Source organism: Mus pahari, chromosome 5, assembly GCF_900095145.1.
Source record: "Mus pahari chromosome 5, PAHARI_EIJ_v1.1, whole genome shotgun sequence".
Lineage (NCBI taxonomy): Eukaryota > Metazoa > Chordata > Mammalia > Rodentia > Muridae > Mus > Mus pahari.
In genome coordinates, this window is record NC_034594.1 from 62527085 (window position 1) to 62554274 (window position 27190).

General features: G+C 43.1%; 1 protein-coding gene across 1 annotated transcript in view; it reads right to left on the reverse strand.

Annotated features, from left to right (window-relative positions):
- The window catches only part of Dner (delta/notch like EGF repeat containing), a 302088-nt gene that overhangs the window by 140996 nt on the left and 133902 nt on the right, over positions 1-27190 (reverse strand). The window contains exon 5 of the mRNA XM_021198700.2: positions 14397-14542. Within this exon, the coding sequence (XP_021054359.1) occupies positions 14397-14542 (146 nt within the window). The remainder of the gene's footprint in view (positions 1-14396; positions 14543-27190) is intronic.

Here is a 27190-nt window from a genome sequence, read left to right on the forward strand (position 1 = left end):
AGGGAGGGAGGGAGGAAGTCAGGGAGGGAGGGAGGAAGTCAAGGAGGGAGGAAGTCAGGGAGGGATGGACAAGGGAGGAAGGAAAACTAACAGAGAAATGTCACCTCACACAGCGCACAATCAGATGTCAAGAATTAATTTCTGATGAGGATGTGGAAAGAAAAAAACTCCCATACTGCACAGGTAGGGCTGTCAAGGGGTTTTGTCACTGTAGATAGATGGCTGCTCTTTAAAAATGCAAACACAGAATTACCTATGAGATGCAATCATTCCTCTCCTCAGGTCAGGGAAGTAGACAGACATTCAACTTTCATAGCAGCACTATTTACCAGAAGCAAAGGAGAAAATAACACCATGCCCATCAGTGTTATTTTGAGCCCATCTTCATGAGCCCATCAGTGCTGGGTTCATGTATCTTCATGAGCCCATCAGTGCTGGTTCATGAAGAAACAGCAGTCAAAACATCCAGGGCTATTTAAAATATTGAATAGTGTGTAGTGGTAACACACACCTTGGGAGTGAGAGGCAGGTGAACCTCTGAGTTTGAGGCCAGCCTGGTCCAGGACTACACTAAGAAACCCTGTCTTAGAAAAACAAAACAAACAAAAATATGTGGATAAGGTATAAATGAAAAATAAATGAATCTCTTGTTTAGACTTGGGTCTCACCCCTCGAGTTTCTAAAAATCCAAACTACTTTTAGCTACTAGCATTTTGGGAAAGGGACACAGAACTTGTGACCCCCCTATGATGGAATATTAGTATTATTCAGCCATATAAGGAATAGAGTACTAAACCATTCTATAACAAGCATGGACTAGGAAATATGCCAAGTGAAAAAAGGCCACATACTAAGGGTCCTCTCAATAGGATTCCATTCAAAGCCTCCAGAATAACAAAGCCATGGAGGTGGTTGCTGAAGTGGGGAAGGGAGGATCGGGGAGTGTTGATAGCCATAGGGCTATCTTGACATGGTCAAAGTCACTGAAACTAGACAGGCAATGGAGACCTGCCATAGTTAATGTGTTATGTCCATGTGGTTTCTTTTTAACTTAAAGATAATGTTAAAGGATTTCATAATGCCTCTGCCCAGCCTTCTCTCTAACATCACTTGCCTCAGACAAGGAGGCTCTCTCCATTTTTCTTGCATCTCTCCCTGTCTCTGTTGAGTCCATCTCTCATCCTTTGCTTCCACCCCACTCATCTCCACTTCCCCCAGTGTAGTTTCTTCCCTATGTCTGATTTCAGTGTCCTTCAATAAAAACCTTTCTTTCTTCCTGGGTTTCCATTCCTCATCATCTCTCTCCTCAGAGCCAAACGTATTAAAACAACAAGTCACACAGGTTGCCAGCTCCCCATCCCTCTCTATGAGCTGCTTCTTTGCTGTCCCTCTCCCCGTCTTCCCTGCAGCTTGAGCCAGCGGGAGTTCTCAGGTATGTCCTTGGAGGAAAGTTCCAGACTCCAGGTAGAACCCAAGAATCAAAGCTTGCTCCTTCTCCCTCCTATCTAGAAAGATGGCAATATTCAACAGAAACGTGCCTTTAAACATTTTTGAAGCTCTTCATCATTCTAATTGGCTAGCTTTTGTTTTCTCTTTAACAAAGCATCAGGGAGCATTCAGTTGATTTCTTGACATACAGCCCAGGAGTCCAAGCTGCTGCCTTAGGATGGTTGGAGAACAGGGGAGACCCAAGAAGAGAACAGAGATAAAGAAAGCATCTAATCAGCTTTTAGAAACTGATGTGGAGCTGTTCCCAAGGAGCCAATCAAAGAGAATCGTAGAATGGCTACAATGGAGACAATAAAGCCACAACCTGGCTCTCAAGGTCAAACAAAAGAAGAAAAAACACTTATTTTTCATTCAACACTTTAAATAGCACTGAATGTTTTGACTGCTACCCCTCCATGAAACCAAGTGTAGGGTTTCCCACTTGCACATAACAAAGTCCATCTTTGGACTTGGGAGTTCTTTGGGGGTTGGATTTTGCCACATGGGCAAAACTAAAGTTGCGGTGTTTAGAAATGAAAAACAAAATATTAAAGGTGCAGAAAATGAAGGCAGAAAAAGAGTAGGAACAGAAGGAGAAGAAAGAAGAAGAGAAGAAGGAAGAAAAGAGGAGGCGTTTTCCATGTTGACCTTGCTACTAAACATACAAAATATGGTGAGAAAAACCACCCATCGTTCATGGCAATAGAAGCCACACCACAGTGTTCTCAGGAGCTTCACCATCATCTAAGATGGCCAGGGAAAATGTCAGGTCTACTTAGAGTGTTCTCCTTGAAAGGACAAAGGTTATGAGGCTAGAATCTCTCAGCCCTCTAGCACAAATCTAAGCATTCTGCTAGAACCAAATGTAAATGAGGAACATACCTTTACCTTGGTGACCAAAGGTCACCTCAAGCAAACACTGCTAAAAAGAGTGACAAAAAGACTAACTGTGTTTACCCAAGCCTGCCTATGTGTAGACATTTTTTTTTTCTCAAATGAGCAAAGTCAGCCTGTCACTTTTAGTCACTTTAAGGACAATAACCAAGAGTTTTGGTTATCAGAGGGAAAAATCCAGGCTTTCAAGGACAAATTAGAGAGTTTCGAAAAGTTGTTATCTTCCACTGATACCTTGGCAGGTTCCCAAAACGTAAAGGCTTTTCTGATGAGATGGGTGGTGCTATTAACCACAGCTATGATTTTCTTGATACAGTATCATGGAATGTGTCAACATTTGGAAGCTCAGTTATAACTCAGCATGGCGGTATTTTTCATGTGATTGTTGGGAGATACCTCAGGCCCCATTCATGAGCAAAACAGTTGTACACAGACCAGCAGATTGTCATGTAACAAAAGTTTATTGATAGAGGCTCAGATCCCATCCACATTCAATTAACCTTTAAGAATTTGCCACTTGTCAAGTTCTGTAGACTTTTTAAGAATATCCACTATTATTGAAAAGGCTATTAAAACTTTTGTCCCTTCTCCAACTTAACGCCCACGTGAGGCTGATTTTCTTCCCAGACCGAAACCAAAACACCACATGGTGACAGATTGCATGGAAAAGCAATCTGCAATTCTACAAAACTCCAGATGCTTTCTTTAAAGCCAGACCTTGAAGAATTTTGTAAAAGAAAAAAAAAACACAAAACACTCTCTCACTACATATTTTATTGTTGTTTTGAGAAATGCAGCTATTTTCTTTTCATTTAGAAGGCATTGTTTATGTGAATTCGTGAGGAGTTTATTAATTCAATGGATGGATAATTTTTTTTCTTCAACCTATTTCTGCAGTAAGTACCAATACATAGCTTTCAAAAGCTGCTTCATTAAATATGGAATAGAGGCCTAAGACCAAGACAAGTAAATAAAAGTCTGAGAACCACTGAGACAGGTGACAGCAGACAGGCCATCAGCCTGTCTCTTCCTCCCAAGTGTAAAAATTATGGGCACACCAATACCCCACATGCCCCACTCCACCACGGCATTTTGGCCATACAGGCTGCATAGACAAGTGTGATCCATAAGACTATGTCACTGACTAATATAAGGTTCTATGCCCCAGTATAGGGTAATATAGGGTCAGGGATCAGGAGTGGGTGGGTTGGGGAGCAGGGGGAGGGGGAAGGGAATAGGGGATTTTCAGAGGGGAAACTAGGAAAGGGGATAACATTTGAAATGTAAGTAAAGAAAATATCTAATAAAAATAAAAAATAAAAAATAAAATTTTTTAAAAAGCTGTCTTTCAGGTCAACAAGGTAGCTCAGTGGGTAAGGGCACTTGCCACTAAGACTGGTGACTTGTGTTTAATAGTTCCTGAGGGCCACATGGTGAACGAAAACCAACTCCCACATGTTGTCCTCTGACCTTCATAAGTATGTCATAGCATAGACTTAGACACACCACACACACACACACACACACACACACACACACACACCAGTATACATCTGTGATCCAGTATTCAGAAAGTACAGGCAGGATGATTATTCTAAAGTTCAAGGCCAGCCTGGTCTACACAATAATTTCAGGATGGACAAGGCTACACAGCCTTACCTGCCTTACACTTTCCTACCTTAGGAAAAATCAATCAGTCAATCAATTAGTCAGTCAGTCAATCCATCAAGCTGTCTTTGTTTACACATACGCCACTGTGTAATATTCCAATCATCTAACAATACATTCCACAGATAATATCCCCACTCTTTAATGGTGTATGGTGGTGCTACTTAATGGTGCTAGGAAAATCACCTACAACAATGCTTCCCATATGGACGCATTAAAAGCCAATGCCAGAGCCTACCGGTGACTCTGCCCCATTTCAATTAGTTCAGCTGTTGGATCTCCTAACAGCTGTGTCTGCAGACACAAAGTAAATGGACACCGGGGAGTCAGCAACACTCCACAGCTTGGGAAGAGGTTTGGACTGTAAGGTAAGGTCACAGAAGAAATGGGGGTGATCTGCTAACAGACTAAATGCTCAGGTCAAACTGGCTGAGGAACTAGAAGTTGGGGAGAGTAAGCAAACCCTCTAAGGGATCAACTAATTAACCTCAGCTCTGGGATCAAGAACTGAGGACAATTCTCAGGTCCCTAAGCAAGGACCCCCATGCCCTCCTGTGGATGCTGTCCAGGTGTCCAGATGCTTAGCTATCTCTTACCAGCGGGACTGGCAGGTCCTAGACTTATGAACTGAAAACTCAGCACTTCAGAGAGGCAGGAACTAGGGAAGCATGCTGGCCAGCCTTCCCAGGATGGGTTTTCATCTCTCAGGCAAGAGTCTAGGCAGACCTTTGGTGTTGTGTGTTATTGCTCTCGTGTTGAACTATGGGCTGGGGGGATGGGAAAGTACTCAGTATACAATCATGAGATCCAAGTTTCAATCTGAGTGCAGCATCCCAGAATCCCAACGTAGAGAAGGCAGACATGGGAAGTCCCTGTGGTACACACATGGGAAGTCCTTGTGGCTTGCCAGCAAGCCAGTGACCAGTGGAGCCACTGGGGAGCTCCAGGCAGAGAGAAGCCCTGTCTTAAAAACCTAAGATGGAGAGTGACTGAGGAAGACATTTGATGTCAACCTGTATCCTCCACAGGCTCGTCGTCTATGGATGATCCCTCACATGTGCATTCGTGTACACATGCGGACACATGCATGCACACCACACACACAAAGGTAGGAATTAAGTCAACAAACTCTAGTTATTCCCCTGACACAATTCTGAAAAGAACATTTCTTCTTTCTTGAGGTCTTTCTTGTGTCACAACACACAGAGCATCAACTATTATATTCTCAAATTTTGCTTTAAACAAAGTGCAGAGAGATGAGTCCCTGGTATGGCATATGCCGAAGAGGCCAGCTGACTCCCCTCTGCCCCTCCAAGAAGCTATAACAGCATGCCCTCAATATCCTGTTTATCCCACTTTGCCTCACCTCAGGCCCAACTCCAGATCCCCAGGGTCAGACCAGAGAGTTGGATAAGGGCCTCCTTACAGAACTCATATGTACATGAATGCTTGAGAAGTGTCACGTCTAAATATGTAAGGTCAAGTGACCAAAACCTGTGTTTCCGTCTTAGACCTGGATTTCCTTATAAACAGTAACCATCACTGGAGGACACTGCACATGCAGAAGAGACTGCTGTAACCTGAGTGGCCTGAGAGATGTGCAAGGCTAGGCACATGGGAGTGAAGGCAGAGCTCAAGGTTATCCTCAGCTACACAATGAGCTCAAGGCCAGCCTGGGCTATATGATACCCCATCTCATAAAAAACAAAAAGTCAAAACTATAAATAAATTTTAGAGGTGGGACGCAGGGAGACATGTGACAGGAGGAACAGACAGTGTGTCCCAAAACAGGGGACTAAAAGTCCAGGAATTTCTCTTCACTCTTCTCTGTCATGAATTAGCTCCTTGGCCTTGAGCAAATGACTTCAGTCTGTCTTGTATGTTGGCTTCCTTGGTGTTTAAAATAAGTGGAGAAGCCTCAAAAAAAAAAAAAAAAAAAACAAAACAAAACTCAACTCACTTTTATTCTAAATTCTATGACCTTTAAAATGCCAACCAATAATATAATCTTCACCCTAATGTGTTTGGATGCCACCAGCCCTCCACAGTGTCTCTGCAGTTCTTAGCCCCTGGAGATAGATACATTGCAACCTTACAGAAGTCACCAATGCTGGCTAGATAGCACACTGAGGCATTTGTCCTTTGCGGTGTAATTTATAATCATCTCTTGAAATAATTTACAATCCATGATTCAAGTATGTTGCCATATGTTTAGCCGGGCAGTGATGCTGTCTTCCTTCTGTTCTAGGACGTGAAAGGTAGGGATGGCCTTTTAATTACATCAGCACCAAGAGTGGTAATTCAAACAGGGGCTGAGGGAATCCGAGACAAGCTTAGCATCGTGTGTTAAAGGAAAGTGTGACCGCTGGGTGGCACTTACTGTGATGATCTCTGCAGTTAATGGATGTCTAATACTTAAATTGTATTATTTACAAAATTATTTCTTCTCCGAGGTCCATGAGGTAGTCTCGGCAAGTGAATTCTGAGACCTCACGCCCTTCCATTAGCTAATGATAAACTACCGGCACCTTGGCCTTAGCCTCACATCCGAAGCATGACTCAAAAGGTATTTTATTTTTATTATAGTTTTGTGTGTGTGTGTGTGTGTGTGTGTGTGTGTACATGCGTACATGCATGCACACATAGATATAGGCCAGAGATCAATGACTAGGATCTTCTTCAAACAGTCACCATCTTAGTTAGAGATAGGATATCAGCAGGCCCAGAAATCAATCTCTCTCTCTCTCTCTCTCTCTCTCTCTCTCTCTCTCTCTCTCTCTCAGCAGCACTGGAATTATAGGTACACACTAACATACCAAGTTTCTTTTGTGGGTACTAGGATTTGAATTCAAGTCCTCAATACTTGCCCATCAATCACCTTATCCTCTGAGCCGTCTCCCTGGCCCAGGCTGGAAATTCTTAACAAATGCTGTTGTTAAGTTATTCTATGTAGAAAACAAAACAAAAAGACCTTGCCCCCCCCCTTAACAAGAACACTGTCTTACAATAATAACAGTTCTTTTTTTTTCTTTTCTATAATGTGCCACCTACTAACTGGTACATCAGACACATGTCACCATTACTTCACTTAGCATCCTCTCTGGTTGTGTCTTGCTCCCTACTTCAAAGAGAAATTTCTCCAGAGTTCTGGCAGAGCCTTGGAGACCTGACCCCATCACACACTAGACTGACAGTGTAAGGGCCCCCTGCATCCTGAAGCTTGGCAGCCAGCTAGCCTTCAATACTAAAAGCAATATACTCCCTTGACTCATTGTGAGTCCCCTCATCTTCCCTTCCACCCCATCGCTCTCTCGAAACCCTGCCAGGTCAGGGTACCCTTTTTCTCAAGGTCTTATGAGGGCCTCTGCCTTGCACTAATAATGTAGAAAAGTCAGCTCTTAGATCAACGATGGCAAGCGACTCTGACATCTATGTCTGCCCTTCTGTGCACACGCCACTGCCACCTACAGAGCGCGTCACCCACGGTGATGGTTTCAAACCGACTGGACAACAGCATCAAAGAGTTCACAGGTCCAACCGCCCTGACCTGTTTCTTTCTGAAAAGGTAAAGAAAGGGTTGTGATACTTAGAACTGTCACTGGTGTCTAAAACTTTCTGGGCCTGGCACACTGTGAATCTTCAACCAGGAAGCATTCTTCTGAAGCTTTATTTTCAAAGCTGACTACTTGTTTGCCATGGACCTCGATGTGTTACATTTAGACTGATATTTACATGTCTACGTGAAGAACTGGTTCCATAACACATTTCTGCTCTTAGGTTTCTTTTCCTCATTTGGCCCACAGTCCTGTACCAGCTCCCACACGTGAAGGGGCTATGCTACTTGTATTGGATGCAAAATGATTCAGATCCAAGTGCTAATGTGAGGAAACCCATCATCACAGGCTATGGGGATGCCCTCCCCTACTCCCCGGTGATCTCAAGCCTGTCACAGATGTTTCTCTGGGCTCTCAGAGAACACTTGAACAGTTCTCCAAGTATGCTCTACTTCATCAGTAACTCTTCCAGCATGTTGCCCCCCAAGGCCTTCTGGCTGCTTCTAGACATCTAGGCCATGTCTTTCCAGACCTGATCTGTGTCCCCCAGAACCTAAAGAAGCCTAGGTACTAGACAGATACTCAAGAACCCAGGTACAATGTGAATGCAAATCATGACAGACATACAAAAGCATAAACACAAACCAAAAGCCCCATGCCTCAAAGATAAGGAAAATACTATCAGACTTAAAAGAAACCTCTTAGTGATACTTCCAGAAACAAGGGTATTTGGAGTTGAACCTTAACTCCCAGACAGTTACTCTAGCTCTTTGCCTTTGGAATCAATCAATCCACTATCCTTGGGCTTGGAGGCTGGGACACCCGAGGCACATACTGAGAGAGAACTCAGCTGGAATTGTTCTGTGAGACTATATCTTAGTTACATAGGGAAGCTGGGAGGACAGGATCCAGAGGACAGGCAGGCAGGTTAATTTTCAGAAGGAAATCACCATAAGCAAGAACAAAATCCCAGAGATCTGAAGCCAGAAGGGTGTTAAGGTTGGGGTGAGGCGGGGAAGCTTAAAAATGCTGTTTGTAAGTTACTATCATTACTGTGCAAATGAGCTCGGACACGAACAAGCCACAGACCTGGAATACCCCGGAAGCTCTAACAAGAAATACTAGCTTTTGTGGAGGAAAAGGGAGCTGACATAAGGCAGTCAGGGCCCTAAGAGGTCAGGGTCTCACCTAGACCATGTGGGACAGAAAAGAGGACATCAAACAGTAGATAAAACTGTTGGTTCAAGTCAATGATTCAAGGATGCAATTCTGGGGCCACATAGAAGAAGTCAGTCCAACATGAGGTCAGAGAGGACTCCAGAGAGCACAAGCCTATGACTACTTCATGAGTAGGGAGGGAGGTGCCACAAGCTCAGGACTCCAGTTCCATAGTCGGAGACCAAACTAAGACACAGTTTCACAGGACACAAGAACAGTTCCAGCTGAGTTCTCTCTCAGGGTATAGCTCTGGTGTCCTGGCCTCAAAGCGTAAGGACTGTGGATTGACTCCTACAGCAAAGAGCTAGGGAAGCGTCTAGGTATCTGTCTGAAAGCAGTCTCATTCCCTTTCCCTACTGATGGAGACAAAGCCTACACGTGGGAAGACAACAGGACAGCCATTGTAGCATCCAAACACTTCCCTGTCTTGAGTTCATTATTCCAGGGGAATAATTCTATTTGGAAATTCACAGTACAATCCTTGAGAATGTGTTGCACATTCACCATGGGAAATCAGCAAGAGAAAAGGCAGTGGTGAATACACTCCACGCTCTGTTCACGGGACCACTGTCTGCAATCTGCCTTCCCTTCCGTCACCCAGCTAGAGGGTCAGAATCCGAGTGACAGGCTGAAGGGCAGCCTTCTGTCAATGGCTTCAGGCTGTTCTTAGGCCATAGAATTTCTTTAAAACTCCCTTAGCCTTGTGTACAAGTCAACTAACTGCATGGAAAGAGACCACCGAATTAGTGGTATAGCGAGACTCCTGTGATGGTTAATTTCACACATCAGTTTGGCTGGGCCACCATGCCTATATATTTGGTCACCCATCATTCTGGATCTTCTTTGGAAAAGGTGCTTGTGAGTGAGATTTACATTGAAATCAGCAGATTCTGAGTCAGGCAGACTATTCGCCATAATGAATAGGTTTCATCAATCAGGAGAAGACTGGCCTGGAACAAAAGGCTCACGTCCCCCACCCAGAGGAAATTCCAACAGCAGATGATCTTCAGACGTTGTTCTCTCTGATTCTGTTGCAGACAGTCTTGGGACTCAACTGCAATTATTTCTGTAACCTCCAGTTCTCAGGCTCCTGCCACTAGATTCAAGACTTCACAGTGGCATGAAGTCATTTCTATGCCATCCTCTGGGTTCCACACGGTTGAAAGGGCCTAACATGAAAGGGCCCTATTGAGAGACAAGGTCCATGCCATCTTGTTTGGATCCAAGCAGACCCAAAAGCCCCATGCTGCCTTCCTGAAAGAATACCTATAAGATAATCAAGGAGAGCTGGGGAGAGTCATAAAAGTGCTTGCCTTGAATGAGGACTTGGGTTCAATCCCTAGAACCCACATTCACTCAGAGAAAGGGAGTGGGGATGGGAGGAAAATTGTGGGAGGAGGTAACTGGGATTGGGCCAGAAAGTTGGATGTAAAATGAATAAGTAAAATAATAATAATAATAATAATAATAATAATAATAATGAAAAAACAGGTGTGGTGGCAAGCACTTATAATGCTAGCATTGGTGAGGGAAAAATAGGTGAATTCCTTGGGATCACTGACCACACAGCCAAGCATACTTGGTGAGGTCTATGCCAGAATGAGATCTTGCCTCAAGAAACAGAATGGACAGTGCTGGAGGAATGATACGCAAGGTTGGCTTTTGGTGTCTATATGTGCATGTGTGTGTATATATATATATATATATATATATATATATATATATATATATGCACACACACACATACACACAGACACATACACACATACACACACATATACACATACGTATGGGGGTAGATATGAACAGATAATCATCTTCAAAGGCGACGACTGTTAGCAGGACAACCTTGGTAAGTTCAATGAGAGAAATAGGTAGCTAATCGTCAAGTTTCTTCCATAAGACACAAGATCAACACCAAGCACCCCTGCTTCTATTAAAGGGCCCTTCTAGAAATAGCGGCATCTCTAGGAAGAGAAACCATAGCCACCAGTCAACCTGGAATTGAGAGCTATCCCTTCACCAAATCACATCTGACAAGAAAGAAATGAGTTCCCCTACTCAGTGTAAGTGCTGTGGTAGTAACAGAATTGCCCTTATTTGGATGAATCATCCAATAAAACAATATAAAATGATTAGAAACAATAAAGCCAAATCACCAAATACAGTTCTATTTACCTCATGCTATGAAGTAGATTCTTGCACAGAGTGGAAGGCTGAACTGTGTAAATTTTGACTTTAGGGAACAATAAAAGAAACACAATGACAGTGGTCCCTTGCATTGGATCAATTGGTGCAACTATTTAAGTCACTGTAACTGCCTAGCAATGGCCACGAAAAGACACAAGACTCAAGAAAACACATACACAGGCACATACACACACAGGATCTCTCTCTCTCTCTCTCTCTCTCTCTCTCTCTCTCTCTCTCTCTCTCTCTCTCTCTCTCTCCTTTCTAGTTCCTCTGTTCTTGCCATAGCTAGTAGCTCTGTCTACAGGAGACTTTTCCTCCCCAGATAACACATACCACATGGTCATAGATCTTCAAGAAACATGGTGATAATTGACTGTGAGACTGGGGACACCATTCAGTCTGTAAAGCGTTTGCAGGACAAGCATGTGGACCCAAGTCCAGTTCCAAGAACACAGTGGTGTATCCTTGTGGTTCCAGCGCTCCGGAGACAAGATCCTTGAGGTTCATTGCCTAGGCAGTCTAGTTTAATGGGTGAACCCTAATCCCAGTGAGAGACCCTGACTCAAAACTTTAAATGAGAGTGACTGAGGAAGATACCCGAGGTTGACCTCTGACCATCACATGCACCAGCAAACATACAAGTGCATATCTCACACACAAGCACACATGCAACTGCATGTGAACATGTACACTGGCACAGACAACCATGAAAAATGTTCAGATAAAGTGACTAGTCACAGCATTGTGAGGGTAAATGCAAAGCCAACCGCAGTGAGACTTCTCAGGTGACCTGGTGCTGAGGGATGACAGCAGCTGAAGACAGAGATAGCTACACAGCACTGGATGCTCTTCAGAGAAGCCGGTGTCTGCAGTAAAGATGAGCTTGCTCTGAAATGATCTAAGATGAGTGTGGACTCTTTACCAAGCCTTTTGAGTCTTTTCCCTCTGTTTTTGGCAAGGTGTTCTAAGTTATCTGCCAGGTGCTAAATAGCTCTCCAGCCTTTTCAGTGAATCTGAATGCAAATAGATTCTCCTGGCGAGCGTTTCCTCATATGAGTCCTGCATCCTTTGTACATATATATTCCCCAACATGTCACTACAACATAATAACTGCCTTCTGGTTAAGTAAACATTTCCCCAAAGGGACAGCCATTAGACAACGGAGATCAAAATGAGGCCTCCCACTTCATCAGCCACTGGTCCAGCTATTCCGTTCCTGGGCATACAGTCAAAGGACTCCATCTCCTACCACAGAGATACTTGCTCAGCCATGTTCACTGATGCTCTAGTCACAATAAATAGCACAGGAAATGGAATCAACCTAGATGCCCATCAACAGATGGATGAATAATGAAAATGTGCTAAGTGCACACAAGACAGAAACATTCAACTGTTAAGAAAAATGAAACTTTCAGCAAATGGATGAAACCAGGAGATGTTATATTAAGTGAAGTAGTTTAGACCCAGGAAGTCAAAATCTCCTATGTGGATCCTAGGTTCTGATTTCTTCACATGTGTGTTTATTTATCAGGGTATGGGCAGAGGCCAGGAAACCAGGAAGGCCTCTGTGAAAGGGAGAAAGTGAAAGAGGAGGGTGGGTGATAGAACAAGTGTGATGTGAAGGTAGAAAAGGAGGATATTGTGGGTGAAAGAGTGCAAGCAGGGGATGAGGGGATGGGAGATAGGTTCAGGAAAGCAGATCCACCACAAAGGACAGAGTATGAGAATGTTATAAGGAAACTGGTTACTTAGTAGGCTAATTTTAAAAAATAATACAAAATACATTTTTTAAAGACTTCCAGAGTGGCAGCGCTCATTTGAAATAGTTCTCTCTTACTGACACTGACTCTTTCAGAACTAATCAGGTCTTAGCACAGAGCAGTGGGGACAGTAGGAATTGGCTCTGTGTGTATCTTCCCTGCAGGTTCACATGGAAGCCATGACTCTTCCCATCACCTCTCACCCATCTTCTCTTCTGAAACTACTTCACCAAGTAGGTTCTGCATCACTTCCTTTTTTCCAGTCCTCAGCCCAGCTCTCAACTCATGAGGAAACACTCAGGATCTTCTGCATTCCCCCCATAAAAAATGCATGGATAGGAGAGATCTCTCTCAGGAAAGGGAGCAGACTGGTCTCACGGGGCAGCCATGAAAGAGCACCTTGGCTTTGTAGGGGCCGTTTGGTCTTGCCTCGCCTCCTGTTACTCCAGGCTTTCTCCTCACTAGAAGGGGTGACAACTTTGGTTATGGTTTATCCTCATACCTGTTTCCTAAGATTTACCAGAAATTCCCATCCCCACCTTCACTTGAGTTCCTTACCGCATTCTGACTCTTCCAGAAAACATCTCATAAGAGGGTGGTGTGTTTCAGCAATACCATATCTAAAACAGTAAACTCCTATATTTTTCATGTGACAAGCAATATTTGGAAGGCTCTCCCTTTTGTCAGTTAACCCTGTTCCCTTCACTCATCAAAGCTCATGCCTCTGTTATGAAATATACTATTATCATCCAAGAAAATTTAGCTTCTCCTCTCATAAAATCAGTCTAAAACAAGTAACCGTATTGTGGTATTTTGGGTGCCCATGTTTGCTTATTACACTGGTGGAAGTGTGCATATAAATGGAGAGAAAAGTAAGCAAGACTATGCTGGAGGCAGAATTAGGGAGAGGTGGGAGAAATGAGTGCCCCACAAAGGAATAGGCACCCAGATTAATAACACTGGCACCCTTGTTGGGCTCTTCAGGCAGAACCTGGAGCCCATCTGCCAAGAAGGGAGCCCTAGACTCAGGGACAATGGTCCCAGTGGCTGCCATGGCTCTTTGCAGGCCTGATAGCTGTACTCCTGTCAATAACTGGAAATAGGGCAGCAGAAGAGAAATCAACCTGCAGGCCTGTGCCCCATACCCAAGAGACCTAATGTCCTGTGACCACAGATACCAAAGAAAATGGGGAACAGGACTCGTTCTCCATAGTGTCTATCATGCTCACTCCTCAAAGGATGTCATCTACTGGGTCCACCTCTTGTCTACACCTTCTCTTGCTGTTCTCTCGTTTCTATAACTAGCCTGAGGAGGGCATTGGCACAGTTTCAAAACCTGAAAAGAAATGACTGTGGTGACCTTTGCATTCTTCCATCTCTCTTGAGTCTTCTAGCAAAGAAACCTTTCCTTCATAATAATACAAAAAGACCTCTCTATGCATAGAACTTCTTATTCCAGTAACTTCAAAAGCATACGGAAAACCACAATGATATGTTGTCTACATATACCTACATACATACACACACATATGTGTATATGTATATATACATATATATATATAAATACATATTTGTTTAGTTATATTAATATATATTTAGATGCTACCCGATGTCCCCTTACCTCTGATGGCTTCGTGACACATTTTCCTTTTCCCGAACACTCTAAGTCATTCGAGTGGCTGTCCCCTGGCACGCAGTTGCTAGCCTTCACCACGAGTGTTAAACGCAAAGCCACAATGGATTTAGCAACAGAATCATTCACAAAACCTAAAAGAAAACAGGACATCAGGAAATGTAAGAAAACTCTTCTAACATACTTTCTGCAAGACTAGAATTTTGTCCAGACAGAATTCAGTCTGAAGGTCAGAATCACATAATCAAGTAAGGAACACGGCTTCTGTTCATTCGGACCTCAGGTCCTAAAGGTGTGACATTTCCCTCTTTACATCATGGGAAATTGCCAAGGACAAAGAACAGAAGCATCAGGCACATCCATCTTCACCTTATTTCGCTCCTGCCCTTGTCCTGTGAGACACACTTGGTCTGACAAACCCATCTTTTGCTTCAACTTAGAAGTCAACGTCTGACTTTGCACTTGGGTCTTCACACACAGAGAAAATGCATGTATTACTCAATGCTCCCTCCTCCTGATCTTCTAGATAGTCAAAAGTTGTGGGGAGCCGCCCTCACATTCGCCATTACAAGATAGCGCTGATGTCCTGTGCTCTAACAAACAAACAAGGCAGCTGCGCATGTGCTGGGTAGATTTCCATTCCCTTGTGCCCTGCCTTTCCCGTGGCGNCTTTCTCTTCTCTCTCTTCTCTTCTCCCCTCTCTTCTCCCCGCCCTTTGCCTGTTGGAAGCTTATGCTCTCCCTCTCAAGAGCATTAAAGCGTTGCTGCGGAAGGATCCTGTTTGTGTGCCGCGTCATTTCTTGCTGGCGAGAAGGTAGCGCGGGACAAAAAGTTCTGGAAATTTCTGAAGGCCCCACCTTGTATCAGCCCACTCCAGTGGGTGTCACACTGGGCAACTCACATCTGCCTGTTACTCTAGCTCCAAGGATTCTGGCACTTTCTTCTATGCTCTCCCTCCCCCTCTCTCACTCATTCACACACACACACATAAACACACACTCATGTGTGAAGAGAGCTGGATATATATATATATATATATATATATACACATATATGTATATATATGTATATATACACACACATATATATACATATATCATCATTAAATATATATAAAGAAAATAAGGAAAAAGTTAATTATTTTGTGTGTAAGCCCTATATTCATTTCACAGTCGTGTGTAATATAATTTTCATGTAATGGCATTTTAAATTTTAGATTTACTATTATGCTTTAGGTATCACAAGTTCATACAGGCTTTGACAGGTAAGCCACCTGTATACATAGTTCTAGAAGAGTTTCATGGTCACTGTATGCAAATTCTTTTAGCAATCTAGTCCCCTCACTGTCCCAAGGCACAGGGATGCACACTGACTTGCATTTCTTTTTCTCATAAGTACATTGCAGTCAAATAAGAAACTGGGTGAGAAGCAGAATGCCTTGGGTCTGCCTTGCCTGTACAGAAGCCAGCATCCTCTCCTTAATGATGGTCACTTAAGAATGTGTTGCTTCTGTGGATGGGAAATTAGCAACTTTCCAAATAGCAATAGTGGGTTCTCAGTGTAGACTTCCTCACACCCCAGGGGTGCGGTGTATTATTCCCAAGGCTCATTACCACAGATTTGTTCAAAGTGTTTCTTGACATGCTGGGTTCACTTTCCATTCTTTTAAATGCTAAGTAGAGGGCAGTCACAGAGGAAAGTGTGAAGCAGGCCTTGGATTGGGGGAATGAAAGGAGTTATGAGGTGCCATGGTTCTCAGAGTCCCTGATGGCACAAGTGGGTTGTCAGGAATGGTGATGAGGCCCTCGCTCTCAGAACTAGCTACTCCTTACAGCTGTGAGGAATTAGTTTCTGGGCTGCACTCCTGTACTTCCTGATCATTCAGGCAAGTCTTGTTGACACTATACCAGCTCCGCATATGGCCTACAGGATTAGGATGATGACTGTCCCTTTCCAAAGACATTGTGTCAACTTGGTGTCTCAGTGGAGACCAGAAACCTGTTTCTCATGCAGAATGGTGTCCATCCAGAGTGGATAGCTTTCTTCCTAGCATTTCCTACTGAATCTCTGTTGTACACAGGCTTAAGGGAGAAAGGAAATAAATGGCTTGCTCCATGGACCCTCTGCACTGTGCAGAAAAATGCTGCTCACTCCAACTTTGCAAACACTGTTGCCGCTCTCCCTTGCTGGCAATATTCCTCCTTCTCCCACTGAGATCCAGCTCTGATCTCACCCCACTTGGGGGCTTTTCCTTGATACTCCAGCCCCTTCTGAGATTGGCTGGGTCTACCCATGCTTAACTTTACAACATGCTTCAGTCCCTGACTATTTTAATTTGGTCATAGATGGCTCCTTCTTGTGGTGGGAAAGAACAAGGCTTAAAGAATGGATGGGTAACAGGTTAAGACATGGGTACACAGAGACAAAGCAGCAAAAACAGTGCCCATAAAAGAGTTCTAGAATGCCTTATAAAATATGTCCTAAACCCACTTAGGGGGACGTATACAGGTGCACGCTGCGCACATTCCTGTCTATGCATGTCCATGAGGAGGCTTATAACAACCTTAGATGTTGTTCCTCAGATGCTGTCAACCATTATTTTAAGGCAATGACTCTCACTTGCCTGGAACACACCAAGTAGGCGAGGTTGGTTGACCAGCAAGCCTCAGGGATCCAGCTGTTCCCTCCTCCCCACCTCTGGGATTGAAAGCACACATCACCACACCAAGCTTTTATTGTATGGATTCTAGGGTCAAAGTCATATGCTTACAAAGCAAGCACTTCACCAACTGAGCCATCACACCAGCCCATGTTCTATTCAAACTCTGAAGAACAATGATCATTGGAATGCAAAAATACTAGGTTATTATCAACTTATGATGACCGTGGGTAGACAAAGGGTGACTGATAAATAGTGAGATCTTATCCCAAGTGACATTTTACACATAAAATAATAGAGACAAAATATCATATCATTCATTATTAAAAACATGTTCATGTCTTCCTTTGTTCTCGAGTTTCACATTAAATACTTTTAACTTTTAAAACTCTGCATCATCTGTTCACTAAGCATTCAGACCACATAATGTTCTATAATTACACGGAACAGGCTTTCTTCCAAAGACTATATTTTCAAAATCTATTCAACTAGTAAATTCACTTAGCCAGCAATAATTTAGACCGGTGCATAGTTAAAAGTACATAAGGTATAGCTTTCTACATAATTTGTTTCCAGTTCCTCACTGAACACTGACAGAGTCCACACTTCTACAAATGAGTCAGTCAAGTGGACTAAAAGAACAAAGAAAAGTCACCCTTGCTTTCTGTTACCCTAAACTTTTCAGTCAAAAGTAGTGATTCCTCAACTAATGTTGACACTAGTAGCTTCACCCAGGCCTTGTCGTACAGAGCTGTAATCCCGGCTACTCAAGAGACTGTAGGATGGCCACAACTTCAAGGCCAGGCTGGGCAATTTAGAAAGACAGTATTTCAAATACAACGCAGAAAGGGAGCTGGAGCTATGGCTCAGTAGTAAAGATAGCATTCAGACGATGGGTCCAATTTCCAGATATAAAGAAAGAAGCTTCAAAGTCTTGCAGAACATTCTCCAAACTACGCTGTTTCCTGACCCCAATAGGCATGACAAAGAATCTGTGATTTGGACTAGGATCCTGGCAGACATGGTTTTTGGGGTTTGGTTTTGTTTGTTTGTTTAAGATTCCCAGAGCTAAAGAGACAGCTCAGTGGTTAAGAGGGCTTGCTGCTCTCTGCAAAAGACCCGAGTTCAGTTCTCAGCACCCATAGTTCACGGCTCCCAACTGCCTGTAGTTCCAGCGCCAGGGAATCTAAGGCCCTCTCCCGACCCATGAGTACCTGCACCACATATGGACATACTCACACACAGACACTCACATTAATGTATGATTAAAAAAGAAAAGGATTAGCCAGGTGGTGGTGGTGCACACCTTTAATACCAGCACTTGGGAGGCAGAGGCAGGTGGATCTCTAAGTTGGAGGCCAGCCAATTCTACAGAGTGAGTTCCAGGACAGCCAGGGCTACACAGAGAAACCCTGTCTCAAACAAAAATACAAAAACCAACCAAACAACAACAACAACAACAACAACAACAACAGAAAGCTAAGTACTCAATAAACTTGAATTTAAAAAGAAACAAAGAAGGAAGAAAGGAAGGGAGGGAGGGAGAGAGGGACCAAGGGAGAGAGGAAGGAAGGGGGAGGGGGAGAGAGAGAGAGAGAGAGAGAGAGAGAGAGAGAGAGAGAGGAGAGAGAGAGAGAGAGAGAGAGAGAGAGATCCCTCGTCTAAATTCAGACATGTGCATCCAGTTAAGAATCTGGGAGAAAAGCTAATCTAAGTCACATGAGGTCATTGATGTGACCATCATTTAGAATGAGAGGCATTCGTGTGAGCCTCCCAGAGTATATTTTATTCACATGTTTTTGGAATCCAGGCAACTGATGTTTGCTCTCATGCTTACTTTAGATGTCTGACCTTCTTAGAGCAACTCAGAAAGAAAGAACTCTGTGCTCACTGGATATGCTTAATCAAACCAGAAGGATTGGGGCTTTAAAGGCATTACTAAACTATTAATGAAGCTTTACCTGCCCCAATTAAATGTGAGAATTAGCTACAAACTAGTAGGCTAACTATCCCTGGGCTCTGCCCACCTGAGGACTCCACTGCCTATGGTATCATCTTTAATTATTGAAAAATCATCTTTAAAGCAAACAGCTTCCTCTGCTGCCCATATTTATAATTTTGTGTGTGTGTGTGTGTGTGTAAAGAAAACACTTCTGTTTTAAATTTGCACTAGAGGCATTTCTTTAAACAAACTCGGCAATTTGGCAGCTAGGAGGCGGGGTACAGTGGGGGACAGCTCTGTTAGTAAACCGCTGGCTGTACGAGCATGCAGACTTAAGTTCAGATCACATTTTAAAAAGGCAGGGGACAGGAGGGAAGTCAGGCCTGGAGAATGGGGAGAAGATATGAGATGATCCATGGGGCTCGAGTGAAAGTGAATTCTAGAATCCGTGAAAGATTGTCTCAAAAAAAAAAAAAAAAAAGAGCAATTGGAATTGGAGAAATGGCATGGGGGTTGAGAGCAATGGCCAATCATGCAGAAGACCTGGGTTTGATTCCCAACACTCACAAGGAGGCTTACAACCATCTGCATCTAGTCTCCAAACATCCATGCCCTTTTCTGGCCTCTATAGGCACTGCATGCACATATTATATAGACACATATGCACACAAAACACCTATACACATAAAATGGGAAAACATGAGAGCAATTGAGGAGGACAACCTATGTCAACCTCCGGTCTCCACACATACATGCTCATGCACACATACATGCACATGTACGAACAAATGCGTACACCTGTATGAACACACACACATGAACATATCCCCACATAAGCATGTCCACACATGGACTCACACTTACACATGCACATATACTCAAAGCATGAACAGTCTTCTCAAACTACTTTGCATGCACCATGATACCAGGTGCTGCCTATTATGGTCTGCAGTCTCTTAAACTGAGTCACTGGAACGAATTGCTCATGCGAAAGGCCCTGTGCGTGTGTGATGAGAACAGTGGCCAGTTGCTCCTTCCAGGGAGGAGGGTAAATTCACTAAGCTTTGGTGCCTCCCTTTGATGATGGAAATGCCTGGAATAACCCAGAGTGAAAGCAGTACTGTCCAATGTGGCCATCAAACAGCAGCCAAGTCAGGGCAAAGGAGCCCTTGAGAAGTTCCACATACCGAGGAAAGAAACTGTGTCTTACAAAAGGCAGCAGGAAGGACCTGAAATGAAACAGAATTCACTCCAAAAAAAGGAGTCTCTCTGGGGTTGGGATCATTTGAGAGCTGATAGAAGTCAGTATGTCCCTTTCACAGACAGATACTCCTAGCATACTTAGAACACATGGCACTACTTTTCCTTTATTGGGGATATGAAATCAACACATTATGAAATGAAGTATCCAGGGTGGACATCCTACACAGCTGGTAGACTTACTAGACCCTCAATGATTGTAGAGAGTTGGAATATTGTACCTTGAGCTATTTTTAACTCCAAAATATCTGTTTATTGCCCGCCTTTGTGTTTTGACCTAATATCTTCGTGGCTTACTTCAGGTAAATCCTTTGGGAATGTACAAAGGGAGTCCTAGCTTCTACCAATTCAAAGACTGGGACAGTCACAAGACAGGATCTAACAAAGATTCCCCTTGCTTTGTCATAATCTACCTACTCATGCTTCCCACCGATGTATTAGAAAACCATCTCAATTTATACTATTCTTTGTCCTGTGACTATAAAATTTTCACGAAACCATTACCACGTTGGAACATGATATCTGGGGTAACTTGAGTCTGTGTCCCCCAGGCCATGGTCACCCCAGAGTAAACTACCTGTCATTCCCTTAGGAGTGAGAGCTGTGTTCTCCCACTGCTGACTTATAATGCAAGTCCCAATGCAGGCTGGCTCAGAGAATCTTGTCATTCACACCCAGAACCCTAAAAGTCAGGGGCCAGACACAAGTTGTAAATGGGTAGGAACTGTGGATCTGACCTCTGTCAACAACAGGATTTTCTGAGGTCTTTTCAAACACTCTGGAACTTGACCCACACAGGAGTCTAAGAAGGTGCTCTACCTGCAGCCTGGCAGAAATGAAAAGCAAGAGAGAAAGATAGGAGATAATTATTCATGAAAGAGAGAGACAGGAGGAGGTAGGTGAGGAAAAGGGAAGCCCACCCAAGTCTTTCCTGTAGATTGGACATAGGCTGTGTGATGGTTTGTATATTCTTGGACCAGGGAGTGGCATCATTTGGAGGTGTGGCCTTGTTGGAATAAGTGTGACCTGCTTGGAGTGGGTGTGTCACTATGGTTGTGGGCTTAAGACCCTCACCCTAGTTGCCTGGAAGTCAGTCTTCCACTAGCCGACTTTGGATGAAGATATAGAACTCTCAGCTCCACCTGCGCCATGCCTGCCTGGATACTGCAATGCTCCGGCCTTGATGATAATGGACTGAACCTCTGAACCTGTAAGCCAGCCCCAATTAAATGTTGTTTTTTTACAAAACTTGCCTTGGTCATGGTGTCTGTTCACAGCAGTAAAACCCTAACTAAGACAGGGTGTGAGGGGAAGAAGACGTCACATCTGATATAAATACCTTAGATATTGAGTAGACAGGACGAGCAAGTGCATCGAGACTTCCCCTTTAAACATAGTAAATTTGAAATGCTTTTTTAATATATATTTTTTAAATATATGAATATTCATGCATTGTTGTACATGAAGAAATCACAAAGAATAAACAACCTGAAACGTTTGACCAAATTTTTATATTATCTCTTTATAAACTTTTTTTTTCAACCACTCGTGATGACACAGGCCTTTAATCGCAGTGCTCAGGAGGCAGAGGCAGGAGGTTCTCGGAATTTGAGGCCAGCCTGGCCTACAGAGTGAGTCCCAGGACAGCCAGGGCTATATGGTAAAACCTTGTCTCGAAAAACCAATAGATAGATAGATATAGATAGATAGATGGGAATAAAAGAGTAATATTTCATTGTGTTATTTGAGAATTTCATAAATGGTACACTGCATTTTCATCATATCCATTCTTCTACCCACCCTCCAAATTCCTCCAGTACTCTCCCTCACATACACCTCTCATGTGCTCTTCTCTTATAATCACACACACACACACACACACACACACACACACACCTAGAGTCCAATTAGAGCTGCCCACATATACATGGATGTCAGGATGAGCACACGGTCATAGGCAACCTCTCATCCCTGAAATCCTGATGAGATCCCCAATGGGGCAGTCAAAACTGGTGTTCAAACACATGACATGGGTAGTAGGGAATCTGAGGACTTGCGTAATATGATAGCTTGGCTATGATTGGGCCCAGGAGCAGTATCAGGAGGAGTGGCCTTGCTGGAATAGGTGTGGCCTTGTTGGAGAAAATGTGTCATTGTGGGCGTGGGCTTTAGGACTCTCATCCTAGCTCCTTGGAAGTCAGTCTTCTCCTGTTTACTTTTGGAACAAGATGTAGAACTCTCAGCTCCTCCTACACCATGCTGCCTGGATGCTGCCATGCTCATGGCTTAATGATAATAGATTGAACCTCTAAACCTGTAACCCAGCCCCAATTAAATGTTGTCCTTATAAGAGTTGCCTTGATCATGGTGTCTGTTCACAGCAGTAAAACCCTAACTAAGACAGTAAACTTGGAACCATCTGAACATGAACAGCAGCAAATGTACAGAACAGAGAAGTACACTTGTAGGAAAGAGAAGAGAGAAAAAAAATAGAACTCCACACTAAGATCAGAAATGTAATATCTGCAAGTAAACTGTGTTGTTTATTTGCTTGTTTTGTGGTTTGTTTGTTTGTTTGTTTGTTTATTGAGACAGGGTCTCTCTATGTAATCCTGGCTGTCTTGGAGTTTACTGTACACAAGACTGACTTCAAACTCACAAAGATCCTCCTGCCTCTGCCTCCCAAGTGCTGGGACTAAAGGCATGGGCCACTAAACCAGCCTGTAAATTGAGTTCCCATCAATACCAGGCCATAATCATACTAAATAAGAAATTCCTGTAAGATGTTTTCAATTGCAGAATTGGAGAGAAAAGTTAAGATTTCTATTTCTTTTTTTCTTCTTATTTTTTGGTGGAATGGTGATTTGAATTTTGGTCTGTTAGGTAATCTGTTCTTGCACTTTGAGTTTTTGAGACAGTCTGCTGTACCCAGGCAATCTTTGAATTCATAGCAGTCCTTACCTGAGCTGCAGGTGTGAGCCACCATGCCCCACAGTGAGATTTCTTAGGAAGCATAGAGAACTATAGGAGGTTGGGACTTTGTATTATGGAGGGAAGCATTTGTCTGTGGTGGGTGGGGCTGAGGGGTGGGAATTGAAGGAAAACAGATGTTGATTGGTTCCCTTTTATCTGTTATGTGGATGGGTGATTTCCCTACTGAGGTCTAAAACCCTAATGAAGGCAACTCTACAAAGGTTACCCAGGGATCTGTTAACACCCCCAAGTGCTAGTTAGGATGGCAAATAAAATTTGGGCTTCCCATCCCCCACCCCCATTTTTCCTCTCCTTCCTCCCCATCCTCCCAACACAAATGCACAGTCTGCTCTTGCTGCTGCCTAGGGGTGCTCATTAACACAGTGAGAACGTGTTTTCCAATCATTACCGGGCCTCTTACAACAGCCCCCCTTGGTGCAAATGAGAAGTGAAGGAGGGCCCAGCCATTATCCTTGGAATGCGGTGGTCAAGCATCAATTAAAGTGCAGGGAATGACTGGCTTCAGGCCATTAGCTGTTTATTTTACTGCCTTCTCTAAGGCTAAAGCTAAAGAGTCTTAAATGGACTTTGTAGTTAACACCTCATTGGGATTAATAGCAAAGGGGATTTGCACATCTCACTCCAGTCATTTGGTTCAAGATCATTTTCCTTCCTCTTAAAGAGAAAGCTTACATGGAAAATAAAAATTCCAACCATAAATTCTTGAGCTGTAGGTGCTCAAAATAGATTGCACCAAGTTTGCCTGCTAAGGCTTGGAGTCATTTGGCACAAGCCTAAAACCTATAAATACTGTTCTGAACTCAGGAAGCCTCAAAACATGGAGGTTTTCAAATAGCAGCTTCTAGCTGCAACCTAAGGCTCTGGTATTAAGTCAGATGCTGGGAAAGCCAGCTCACAATGACCATGTCTTGTGCCATAGACAGGAGGTGGAATGGCATAAGTGTATCAGCCTGCTAAGGAAGCAGGCTGGGCTTAGTGCAAAGCATAATAAGAAAGGATTCTGTCTGCATATGTGACCCAAGACTTGGAGACTGGGCCACAAAACTGAAGAAATCAAATCTTTTGACAGTTTAGGGCCTGGAGCAAAGATCTTACTTTTGGATGTGAGCTCCAGGCAAGATCAAGTTCAGGGCTAACAAAACATGACTAACTAATACCCCTGGACCACAGGAATCCAGATGTTCTTCAGTCCTGTTTTATGTAGAATCAAATCTAGACCAGAAGGTAAATTGGCAGGAGGTACTGGATAAGCTCTTTCAAAAATGTCCCCCTGTAAGCGTCTGAAAATCACTGAAGGAAAACCTTAGATTCAGATAGTATGTGAAGACAAAAAATGTTTATTCTGCAGAAACAATCAGCATGTGAGGGTTAACCATTCTTCAAAATGGCGACCACCAAACAAAGGCATGCAGGCCTTCTTATAGGGAACCAGGGGAAGTCTCTAGAAGGATTAGGTCATCTCTACTGTGACTGCTAGGGGCCAAAGCAGTGACATTAGTATAACTTTGATTGGCTACTAAGTTAGTTCTTCTGTATTTAGAAAGTGGGTTTGGTAATCTAAATTTCATTGATGGGTGTTGGGGAGATCACAGGGGTCAGGTTCTGATTAGTGTGTGCCAGGTGGTCAGTGGTCTGCATTCCTATGTCATGAACATTTAACTACAGACTGCCCAACACAGAGAGCCCATCCTGGGATAGGATATTTTCCCATTCTCATGGTTATCCCCAGACTGTTCTTTGGGAGGAGGGTTTATGACATTGTTTCTGGATTTTGTGGTCTGTTCCTTGAGCTGGTGTCTTAAGGCCTCGTTTCTGGGACTTATGGTCTTCCTGGAGCTGATGCCTAAGGTCTTCTTTTTGAAATCAGACCTGGACCTTAAATGGAGACAAATGGGGTTTATGTTGTTCACCCCATGTGCTATACAACTGTGTCACATCCAGGGAAGAACCTGGTGACCATCTTTTTTTCTTCTCTATACAAAATTTTTTGTCAGTTTCTACCCAAAGGGTTGGTGGTCACTGTATATTTGCTTGCTTATAACACTTTGTTGTCTTTTTTTATTATTTTTTTTTATTTTTTTGGCTTTGTGTTTGAGGTAACCATTGGCCTCTACTAAGTAGTCAAGGATGATGTTGTACCTTCCAGTACTGCTGCCTTCACCTTCAGTGTGCTGGGATTATAGGTGCACATCACTACATCCACTGTATTGGGTGCTAGGGTGCCAACCCAGGACTTTGTGCATACTGGCCAAGCACTCTACATCCCTGCTGCATCCCTGGGCACACTTGTGAGTTTTGGCACTTAGAGATAGACGTTGTTTGGGGGGACAGTTTGCCCAAACAGAATATCTCATTTTCTGAATAAGACGTAGCCCCGTGGTTCTCAACCTTCCTAATGCTGTGACCCTTCAATATAATTCCCCATGTTGTGGCGATCCCAACTATAAAATTATTTTCATTGCTACTTCATAATGGTAATTTTGCTACTATTATGCTACAGATATGCTACTGTTATATCTGATATTGGAACACTGTGAAAGGGTCATTCAACCCTTAAAGGAGTCATGACCACAGGTTGGGAACTGCTGATCTAGCCAAATATGCTTCCTGAATTAGGGGACCCAATGGTACACACTGACTTTCTTGTTCTTCTAAATCACCAAATGAATCACACCTATCCAAATGACTATGGAAATTGCATATTATCACTTCGCTTTAAGGAAAAAAAATAGATAATGTTAAGACATTCTAGGAAAAAGATACAGTCAACTTGCTAACATCTGAATGCAGTTTTATCTCAACACACACTGCTGTCATGTACAGCAAAGTTACCACCACCATCCCACTCAATCACCATCCTCTAACCTACAGAGAGTGCTAAAAATGCAATGTCTAAGAATACGCTTTAAAAGTCAACAAAAACGTATGGACAGAGAATTCTTCCTAAGCTAGAATGCAACTTGGTGCTAGCCTTAAACACCATATTTTTGCTCAATTTATTTTCAGAAAAGTGCCCATACTATAATACTCCTTTTCCTAAGGCTGGTATTGGGCAGTAGTTTCTCTGATTTGAAATATTCTCTCTTGTACCATTCTACCACATTAGCCATCTGATCAGCTACCTCCTCATATGAACAAAACCCTAATTCTATCACACCCTCTCTTTCTATTCTTTGTTACATACGAAGCGGGGTACTTATCAGAGAAGCTCGCCTTCTAAGGGGCCTGGAAGAAGAGAAAGAACTTAAGTAGTGTGTGCCTTGGACTCCTTTCTGAAATAGAAATAATAATAGTACCTATTCCTGGATAGTTGTTTTAACAGGAGTCATAATATGAGCAATGATTTTTAATACAGTACAAATAGATAAGGACTTTATGAATCATCAGTGCTATCATTACCATCATAACAACCACCATCATCATTACCTCCATCATCATCATGACCATCATCAAACAGTAACATGAACAAACAATATCTATGTAAAATGAGGTGTTCATATATGGACTTCTGGAGAAACTACTACTGGCTGTTAACTTTGAAATAAGAGAAACTAATCTTTCTGGAAAGTTCTAGGCACCAGGCAAGCTGGTGTGTGGTGAACACCATCTCTTGGTTCATCAATAGTTATCTTCTCACTGTGTCCTCCCATGAAAGAAGAGGTAAGGCATTGCTGACTGACAAATGCTCCTTTGTATACAAACATTAATTACATTTACAAGGACTCCACCCTCACAACTTTATCACCTTTCAAAGCCCTTGCTTCCTGATGACAGAGTTAGAAATTGGGTGGGGTTTTTGTTTGTTTGTTTTTTTGTTTGTTTGTTTGTTTGTTTTTCTTTTGGTTTTTCAAGACAGGGTTTCTCTGTATAGCCCTGGCTGTCCTGGAACTCACTCTGTAGACCAGGCTGGCCTCGAACTCAGAAATC